This window comes from Triturus cristatus, chromosome 10, assembly GCF_964204655.1.
Source record: "Triturus cristatus chromosome 10, aTriCri1.1, whole genome shotgun sequence".
NCBI lineage: Eukaryota > Metazoa > Chordata > Amphibia > Caudata > Salamandridae > Triturus > Triturus cristatus.
Window position 1 is genome coordinate 1,230,654,685 of NC_140593.1, and position 10,558 is coordinate 1,230,665,242.

Genomic DNA, 10,558 nt, shown 5'->3' on the forward strand with positions numbered 1-10,558 from the left:
GTAGGGCCCTCTTAGATTCAAGCTCAAGACTGATGAGTTTAGTTGTTTCAGTGAACAAGATAGTCAGATCGTTGTAGGAGGGTGAGTTGGCTGTTGATTCGAAGTGCTTGGGTGCTATAGCTGATTGCTGTTTGACAATTTGGGAACGTTTTTTGGGACGATTTGAGGCTTGACTGAGTTGGACCCTGAAATAATCGGCCTTAGTCGTCTTGATTTTTGTATTGTAAGTACTCCTAACCGATCTAAGGACTTTTAGATGATAGATGGAGAGTTTGGATCTCCATACACGTTCAGCAGCCCTTAGGTTGCGGCGTTCAGAGGTCGTCGTTGAACCCTGGTTTGGAGATTTTGGAGGAGGCATTTTTTTGCTGTAGAGGAGCTATTGAATCCATGATACCAGAGATAGTGGAGTTACAGAAGTCAGTGAGATCATGCACATCAGTCTTGTCAGTTTGGGAAGACAAGGCATTTCTACATTTGATAGCTAGACAATCCGTGTTAATATTCCTTAGGTCTCTTTTCCACTGTTTAATTTTCTTTGGTTGGACCCTTTTCTGTTTCACCTCTCTATTGATTAAGAAGAAGATGCAGTAATGGTTGAACCAATCACACGGGGTAATGTCCTCCAATGTGATGGTATTACCTTTTGAGATAATGAGGACCAGAATTTCTCCTTTGTTGTGAGTTGGTCGGTCACAGAATTGGATAAGGTCCAGATCAGATAAGAATGCGTTAAGGCAGATCACCACTTGGTCATTAGGTTTGGACCAATGAAGGTTGAAATCACCAAGGTAAATTTGGGATACTGATGGGTCATCATTGGAAGATATAATCTCTATTAGTTATTCAATGACGAGGAAGTTATCGCCAGGAGGGTGGTAGAAAGTATGACGTTTGCATACAAGGATGTGGTTACTAGAGATGTTGAGGCAAAAGTATTCAACTATAGGTGAGGTGGGAGTCTCCAAGTGGGAGACAAATGGTGCGTTCCGGTGAATGCAAGCTAGTCCACTGCCCTGTTTAGTTGTTCAGTCTAGACGGATTATGTCGTGACTAGGAGGAACTAGGAGATCTAAGATGGGGGTGGAGGAAGAATTAAGCCATGTTTCCATGAGGATGATAATATCTAGCTCATTATTTTGTATTTTTGGATGAGGTCAAAGATATCTGAGACATGTTTGTTAGCTGATCTACAATTGAGTAGTGCGCATTTCAGTCGTACAGGCGTGTGTGATGTAGGAGTCACAGATATTAACTTGCTTGAGGTTGTCACTATTTACGACTCTGTGGTTGTTAGGGGGTTCCCTGTGTGGGTTGGCGTGAATGGTTTGAATTTGGGCCATACCAACCTTGTCGGTTTCTAGAGTGATCAAGTAAGAGAGGAGTAGTTCCTCAATCTCACTGGTCGCAAGTTCGACCATCATTCTTCTAGGTCGGGAGGGGGCATTAGGGTGGTGTAAGGTTTTGGAAATAAGGTGCGAGGGATGTCCACAGATGGAGAAATTGCGTAGCCCTGGTCTTCCCCTAAATTCTGGCCCAATCTCTTCTTGGACAAGAAGTTCCATTTTGTTAATGGCTGGGAGCTGATGGCAGATCTGAGGGTGGCACGGAAGCATGATCCTTTCACTTTGTAGCTCGTGGACTCCTCCTCTCTTACTTCCAAAACCACCGGTGCACGTGCCCTTTTCATCGGGTTTTCCAGAATTTCCCTAGTAAGCTCTAAGGACATGCTATAGGTGTTTACTTCAGAACAAGCCCACCCAAAACAGAAGACTCTTCCTGACCACTCCAACATTTGTGCACTTGAAGAGATTTCATGTCGGTTTTAGGTTTAAGGTATCTGATAATGTTATATTTGGTCTCTCTGTGGATTTGCTTTGCCACACTGACTTGCAGAAGTCACTTACTTTCTCATCAGTAAACACTCCTTGCCTCTTCTCCCATTTCTGTACGGGTGGCAGTTGCACATAGGCCTGGTGTGTTGGTGCAACTCTTTACAAGCTCGGTGCTAGCTGCCTTGAACGAACCACTTACTCCGATACAGTCAGTCCTCTCTTAGGCACTTGTTAGATATCCTCATTCATTGCCCAGTGCCTCGTCCATATGCATCTCTGTGATCTCTCCTGTTATTTAACCTTCCACCTGGATTCCTCAGAGGGTTAGTCACCTTATTCTCAAACGCTTCAGATATCGGATCCCAGTTCTCTCTTCTCCAGCATGTCAATCGCTCCCCTTTGGTGACATTCCCCAGGTGAATGTCAGTAGCGTCCTTTGTCATTTCTTCAGAATCTCTTGTGTGTTTTCCTTGTGTTTCTTGTGGCCCAGAGCCTGGGTCACATGGCAGTGCTGCAGTATCTCATTCTGGGTGATGACATTGAGTCTACTGAACCAGGACATATAAAGAGCTTCCACTTGTCTCGACCTCTATGTAACCCCTGTTAGGTTTGGGGTGTTCAGTGCTTGTAAGCACTGATCCCTTTGTGTCAGTTGAAGTACTTCAACCCCAAACTACAGCCATGCCAGCCAGTGTCTTCTTTTCCATCTTAATCAGTTTCACATACATTAATTTTGATTTGGACATGTTCACTTTAAATCCTGGGACCAGCGATTGTCCTAAATCCTTTCCACCAAAGCTGGAGTGAACTCCGCATCGGGGCATCACTGGCCATCTGGATTTCCCACTTTCCCCATTGCCAGCGATTCCTTTGCTAGAGGTTCACGGTGCTCATCCTCTGCTGCTGCCTTAGCCTCCTGCAGACCTGTCATGTTGGCCACTTTGTCGGTACTTCACATTCATTCTTTCTGTTTGCTGTTGTCAGAGAAATATGCCTTCTTCTGGCTTACATCTCGGTCCCCCCAGGTGTGGATACAAGAAATGTAAGGGACGTTCCTGACTAGATTCACAGGGGCAACAAAGTCTGCCACGCTGGCGACAGCAGCTGCATGCCGGGCAGTGCGAGTCCTGCAATGCCACAAGTGGCGCCTGACCCCAGTGATCATGCCTGGGGTGCCTGTTGCGAACTGCACAAAACTCCAGGACACACGGGTGCAATCCTGCTCCCATGCAAGGGACTTCCAAAAAGTCCAAACCAAGGAAACGGATGTGCTGGACGCCTCTGTGTGTGCTAGTTCCAGAGAAGAAAACCTCACCAGTCACTCCATTCTATTCGACCGGTCTCTGCTGAACTAGCCATGAAGAAGCAATCTTACCCTAGAGAAGCACAGTGCCTGTCGGGAAGTAAATCCAATGAGCTGTACCAGCCTCTATAACTACTCCGAGGGTGGCATGTCCAACTAAACCTACTTGGTTCATAGTGGCCGTCTAATGCTTTTTAATTTTTTTTTAACCTCTTCTGTGCCCATGACGAGATAGTCTCGTCATGGAGCACGGTCGCGCTGTGCCCATGACGAGACTATCTCGTCATGAAACCCACCCGCGTGGGAAACGCCCGGCACAGGAGGGGGAAAGGGCGTGGCACCGAAGGGGTTAAATTAATTTACTATTGTTTTCTTCTAAATAGACCAGTCTTTATGAAAAGGGCTTAACCCCACTTTCCAAACTGGTTACTGTGTATCACAAGTTGTTTATTTATTTAACCCATTGTTGGTTACTCCCATCCCAACCCAGTTTTTCCACTTCACTGACCTATTTTCCCTAATAATAATTTGTTATGCTTCTTAAACATTTTTTTCAATTCATTGCATGTTTCCTTTGAGTGCTGCTGTGATGGTCTGCCATAGCTATTAATGGGAAGCCAAGCATATCCTGATTGAAACATGAAGCCATTTGTTGGACCCTAGCGCCAAGACTTACCTCTCTCCACATAGCCTGCCAGGCCTCTCTATACACTGGAAGAGGAACCCGCAGCTCAAAGACCTGAATCAAGCCTCATTCAAAATAACTGATGCGAGGTAGGAGCTTCCAGCTCCTTTCAAAATGCGTCCTTCTTTTGCAGAAAGGGGCCTGCCCTGTGACTGGCCTTGGCTTCCGCAGCGTATCCTGTAGCACCCATGGCCTTAGCTTTAACATCTACAAGAGCTGGACGTGGCGCTTAGACTGGGCCACAAGACATTTGCGATTGCACAGGTTGCCACAAAGAAGCCTTTTTTAGTTGTGTTAATGACAGGTGACCAGATAAGTTTCCGAACTGTTATTGGCACATTAGGATCATTTTGAGGGGAAGAGGTGATCTGCCAACATGGCTTGGATTTGACAAAGTTCAGTGGTGGGACAAACGTTGGTGTTTTGGTGTTGCCATCACTCACTCTCGCGCTCTTGCACTTTTTGAGATGCATTTTGTATCATTACCATCTCCTTGAAGCGAATGTTAAACTGAAGGTGTGCCGGACACAGCATTGGCAATCGTACCATGCCCCCAGGAAATGGAAATGGAAATGGTTCAGTCAGATTAGATGGTTTTGACTGCGTTGCATCTTTCCGCACTTCAGTATTCATTTTCACAGCTCGAAGCCTTTTTCTATGTTGAGTGTCACCTTTGAACCCATGATGGTCGGGTTGGTGGTCTGCTTGAGTTGTTGGCTAGTTAGTCTTGTATGTCCCACTCAAGCTGGCTCGAAGTGCTGGGCGAGGGGAGAGATCAAAAAGAGGAAGCCAGAAAAGAGGAGAAGGCATATATGGCTGATAAAGGAGGCTTGTGGATGGAGTGTCCTAACTCAAAATACTAGTTTCACGCTTTATTGACTTTTAGTGCATTGTGAGTAGCCCCCCTTGGGCAAATGAGTTCCTCTCTCTTGATGGACACCTACTCATAGTTTAGACAGTACACAATAAATGCCTGATAAAATGCTTCCGTGCCTCTCTAAAATGTACATGAGAGTTCAAGAGATTATCTCCAAAATACGACTCGAAGAATCAAGGTTAATCACTCACTATCGCAAACCACTCCGGTCACTCAGGGCTCCTGGCTTTCGCCCACTCTCTTCAACCTGCTCATGGAGCCTCTAACGGAAATCCTGAGCTCCTCTAACATCCACTGCCACATGTACACTGACGTGTACACTGACGATACCCAACTTTACTTCCCAGAAGACATCCGCTCCCTCAACACAACACTACAGAAAACTCAAAATTGGCTAGCATCCAGTCACCTCAAACAAAATACTCAAAAACGAATTCCACCTAATCGCACAACCCAACCAGTCACCTGTTATTGAAGAATGGTTGAAACATCTAACAGCCCTCAACTGCATTCCACAGGTCATTGACTCAGCGACGACACTGAGATTAATTCTTGACAAGAACCTCAACATGCAGAACCACATCTGTGCCGCCACCATAGGGGCGATTCACCGAAAGAACATTCTAAGAAAACCTAAAACCCTTCCTCCCCCCAACGATTTCAAGCATGCAGTGCAAGCCCTGGTGACACACAGGTTGGACTATGGAAGCGCAACCCTCTCTGGATTGCCCAGATCCAAACTGGCTCCTGTAAGAGCTTTGTTTAGTGCTGCTGCACGGCTCGTCACCAGCTCAAAAAGAAACGACATCACCCCTTATCTGAAATCCCTCAACTGGCTCCCATACGAAGCTAGAATCCAGCGAAAAATAGCCTGCATGACAAATAAAGCCCTTTACTTCAAAACCCATAAGTATCTTGCTCATATGGTCGAACGTTCTGGCGGCTCCAGACTATCAAGATGCTCCAACACCTTTCTTCTGAAACCACAGAGATTCTACAAGAAGAAAACTTACAACCAATCTTACTCTGGGATTGCCCCAAGAACTTGGAACCCCTTGCCCCTTGAAGTCAGAATGAATGCCTCAGAAAGAAGTCCAAGTACTTCTTATTAACAAATGTCTTCCCTAGATACGAAGATACCCATCTTCCCTCAATCGCACTCATTACTACTCTCACCGGCGACTTCAGTGTTTTAAACTTAGCAGTCCTGACTCTACCCTCCCGTTTCTTTACAATGCCCGATCCTACAGTTTCAGTGACTAGGATACTTTGGCTTTTGTTGAGTTATGGCCTCTGCTCTTGAATATTGTAAAGCGTACCCTCCCTTCTCTGGGTGCTAAAAATATATCCTGTATTTTTCTTCTTCATAGATGGCTTTATTGTTATCACTGCGCTGCTCTCTGTAAATTTGTAAAGCGCTCTGATACAAGCAAGGGGCAAGCTTGCGCTATAAAAAAACAATCAAAATTAATAAATATAAATTGTTACAGGCCAGTCTGGAAGTCCTTTATTTTTATTTTTAAATAAGTTGTCAGATGGTTGATGCAGGAGTCTAGGAAGGCGATTGGTCAGCTTCCATCGGGTAACTTTGCATCTTATTTTAAATGGGGATGAGAAAAGCAGCCGATTGTGTTGGTTCGGTTCTTATAGACACAAATCCAGTGCGTTGGGCTTTGAGACCCGCCCCTTCCTGTTGTCAGCGTGTACTGTATATCTTAGGATTGTTGCCTGACAAAGGGTTGGTTCTTATCATATAGCAGTGAGCAAACCTGGTTCTGCCAGAACCCCAGCCCCCACAAGACTTCTGCACACTGAAAAGTACTTTGCCGTTTATTTCTAGCACAGTAGCCGACATTTCAGTGCAGGCTCTTGTTGGGTGGTAATAAGATGTTAGGGCTTTTCTGTTTGTTTAGTTTGTTTCCTTTTCTAATTTCCGCCTGTGTTAAAGGTTGAATAATTTGTATCCCTGTCTATTAACCCTGTTCTGTGAAACTTGTGGTACATGTTACTCATTACAGCTCTCTGTTGTTCCAAGAGCTAGCAGGATTACGCTCATGTGCCAAGAGGTGGTTCGAGACCTCACGTGCAGAGAGGTGGTTCGAGACCTCATGTGCAGAGAGGTGATTCGAGATCTCACGTGCAGAGAGGTGATTCGAGAGCTCACGTGCAGAGAAGTGATTCGAGACCTCACGTGCAGAGAAGTGATTCGAGAGCTCACGTGCAGAGAGGTGATTCGAGAGCTCACGTGCAGAGAGGTGATTCGAGACCTCACGTGCAGAGAAGTGATTCGAGAGCTCACGTGCAGAGAAGTGATTCGAGACCTCACGTGCAGAGAAGTGATTCGAGACCTCACGTGCGGAGAGGTGGTTTGAGACCTCCTGTGCGGAGAGGTGGTTTGAGACCTCCTGTGCGGAGAGGTGGTTTGAGACCTCACGTGCGGAGAGGTGGTTTGAGACCTCACGTGCAGATAGGTGGTTTGAGACCTCACGTGCAGAGAGGTAGTTTGAGACCTCACGTGCGAAGAGGTGATTCAAGATTTGAAGAGAGATGCATAGTTCACAACGCTGCCCTTTTAGTAGTTAAAGATTGTGATCTCATTGTTACAAGGAAACCTAACTAGGCCACCACACATGCCCAAGCAGAGCCAGGGAGCTGTTGTTTGTCTTTAGTTACTCACTTTTCTTCTTTCCTTCATTTTTAGGCTCAAAAATGGAACAACTGCGAAAAAGATATGATAAATTCTACGCCACATTTCAGGCGTTAGAGGAATACCCGTCTTAATTCTGCTGAAGAAGTGGACTTTGGACCTCTTGATGTCGGAGGGAGTGGCGGGAATGGGCTGGAACCGCCCTCACTGACCAGCCTCCTCGTCCCTCCATCATACCACGGACACCTGCCTGAGCTGGCGACCGCTCCCTCCTAAAGGACTACCCAAGTTACCTCCCACCTGATGTGTCTGCGCTGAGCTTTCCCCAGGACCAGAAAAGGCAATTCTTTTGACCACCTTCACGCGACTAAGTCAGAGGCCTTGCTCCTGATGAAAACATGCTTGTAAGTAATCTGGCAGCTGGGTCAGAACTTTTGTCTGGATTTGATCCCTATTTGCAAAGAGGACTTTTGGATGACCCCTTGAACCTTCACTGGTGCCCCCTAAGGCCGAACAGTCTTTTGGACCGGGGAGGCGGTGCCAGGAGTTTGGGTCTGTGCCAAAGTCTGTGGCTTTGTGCTGGTCAGCCTCCAGTGCCCGGAGTCTGGGCGGCATACACTCTGTGAGGTGCTCTGGTCCGGAGTGAGGAAAGAGACCCTGGTTTATAGAGTTGTAGTGCGATGCTGCTCTGTCGGCTGATCCTGTCGCTTCCTGTGCCGGCCCTCTAGCCGCCTGCGTTCCCTCTGTCTGATTCAGTTGTTGAGAGGGCAGGTGGTAGAAACATGTCCCATCCCGTGGTTGCTGTTGGCAGTGGGCTGCCTGCTGTATCCCACCCTGAGGTACACATCTGTCACTTGTTTACAATAAGGTGACTGCCTACAGTCCTCACATGACAAGACCCGAGGGGACTTACCTTGGATGCTTTAGCGTATATAGTGAGGCTTCTTTGAGGGGTGAGGTGTTGACATACAATAGCTTTTCAGTTGGTTAACAAGTGCTTCCTTTCTAGATACAATTTTTGTGTTTTTACTGTGCCATATTACTTGCTAGCCTTACCCAGTTCCGGGAGGCGGTTACTGGCTCCCTGCTTCTCTGTTGTCTCCTTCTCCAGTCCACCTCCTTGTTCCTCCCCACCCACCACTCTTGCTGAAATCACCCCCGTTAATAACCTGTCCTCTGACTCCTCACCCGGTTCCATAACCCCACCTCCTCTCCCTTCACTGACTCTGTCTCCTGTCTCTTTCTCTAGCTCCCTGCTTCCTCTGTGTCATCCCTGTGCCCCTGTGGTACTGAGAAAATCTCCAGATGACCCATCCCCAGACCTGTACATAGGCAGTGGTCAGGGTAGCAGGCTGGGCTGGCTCCTGGCCAGTTGTCATATGGTGGACATGAACACAGTCCTCCGGCACAGGGATGGACCTGCTCCCAGTCTATCCGCATCTGAGACTGTTTGGAGGGCGATTAGTAGCCATGGATAGCTTTGTGGTGCTTGGGAGAGAGACTGTGTGTGTGTGTGTGTTCGTGTGTGTGTGTTCGTTCGTGTGTGTGTGTTCGTTCGTGTGTGTGTGTGTGTGTTCGTTCGTGTGTGTTCGTGTGTGTGTATGTGTTTGTTCGTGTGTGTGTTCGTTCCTGTGTGTGTTCGTTCCTGTGTGTTCCTGTGTGTTTGTGTGTGTTCCAGTGTTCGTTCGTGTGTGTTCCAGTGTTCGTTCGTGTGTGTTTTCGTGTGTGTTCTTGCAAGAGTGAAGTTAATACTGCACTGGATTTTCAGCTGGCTGGTTTGGGTGAAACCTGTGTGACCATTTCTTACTGTGGACAAAGTCCGGCTGTGCTGGGGTTCGGGTCCCATCAACTTCTGCATGGCACTGATTCAAGCGCCTTTCAACATGTGGAGACACTTCTGAAGTAGGGTATCTTGCCCGCCCCTTCCTCATACGCATGATTCTGCTCTTCATTGTCCACACCTGGGAAAAGTCCCTGGTACCCAAAAACTCTTTTTATTTTTTGTTTTTGCCAAACATTTCTTTCAGGGTGCGGAGGAACAGGAGGCGACCACTAACACTAGACCGGATTCCACTGAGATTCAGTCTCTAAGGCTGGACAGGTGGATTGTGGTCCTTTTAGGCACTTCATGATTCATGGACAGTAGCCCCCGCCCACCCAGCCATCGGCATTAGAGGCATTCTGTGAACTATGCTGCTGTCCTCCTGTCGTGTCCAACGCGCCAGTGTTACCCTCTTCCCAGTTGAGGATTCCGCATTTAATTTGTTTCTTTGTACAATGATCATCTTCAGCCCCCGCTTCCAGGGGGCCGTACACCTGCACCTCAAGTCAACCGTCCGGCCTCTCCAGTGCTCCCCCCTGATGTCACCCTGTGATAGTAAACTTTTAAAATAAATGTTGGATTTGTTACACAGGTTTGTTCTGGAGTTCCTTACTTCTTATCTTGTCAACTGTGTCCTTCTAGCGGCAGAGGGGTGCAGGGTTACAGAGGTGCGGGTTGTGTTTGCTGCATCTGTGGCTTATGATGCTGAAGTGATGTCACCATGATGGGGGCGGCTTCACAGTTATGGACCGGTCTTTTTGAAATCTGCGCACTCCCGGAGACACTTGTTGTTATGAAAAGGCGTGGAATTGTCTGACTATCGGATGCTCCTTCCACGTAACTGCGAGTCCAGCCCCAGACTATTCTCCATCAGAGGTTTGTCAGGATTGTAACTGAACCATTGTGTGACCTTGTCCAACTCTAGTAAAACAGTTACTGAGATTTAAAGGGACCATCCGGTGAATGATGTCTTAGTACATCTACAAACCTCCTGGTGACGTCCTCAAACAAAGGCACATTACAGAGTCCCTTTAGTTGCTGGTGATGCAGGGCTGGGTAAGGAGAACCATTACTCTTGTCTACACTGGACTCCCCCTTTGAATATGTGAGCCTAACTCCCCTTTAAAACTGTTCCAAACTGCACCTTACCGTAAGCCTTTGACTAAGCACAGCCTGTTGTTTTATAGATAATACACTTTGTAATCACTCCAGGCAGGGCTCCCACAAAGATAGGTGGTCGCAGCACACAATCAGAACAGTGAATTGTCTTGGATTAATTTGCTCCATTCCCTGGAGGTATCCAAGGGGAAACCAAGGGTTGCATAACTTTGCTGTGTTCTGACCACCAAAGCCTGTCTTGAATTCCATTAAAAATGGAGCCGAAGCAAC

The 10,558-nt window shown here is 47.1% G+C and overlaps 1 protein-coding gene across 1 annotated transcript in view; it reads left to right on the plus strand.

Annotated features, from left to right (window-relative positions):
- The window catches only part of HAUS7 (HAUS augmin like complex subunit 7), a 95,783-nt gene extending 86,021 nt beyond the window's left edge, over positions 1 to 9,762 (plus strand). Inside the window, exon 10 of the mRNA XM_085629825.1 lies at positions 7,402 to 9,762. Within this exon, the coding sequence (XP_085485951.1) occupies positions 7,402 to 7,481 (80 nt within the window). The 3' untranslated portion in view covers positions 7,482 to 9,762. The remainder of the gene's footprint in view (positions 1 to 7,401) is intronic.
- Positions 9,763 to 10,558: the final 796 nt, after the last annotated feature.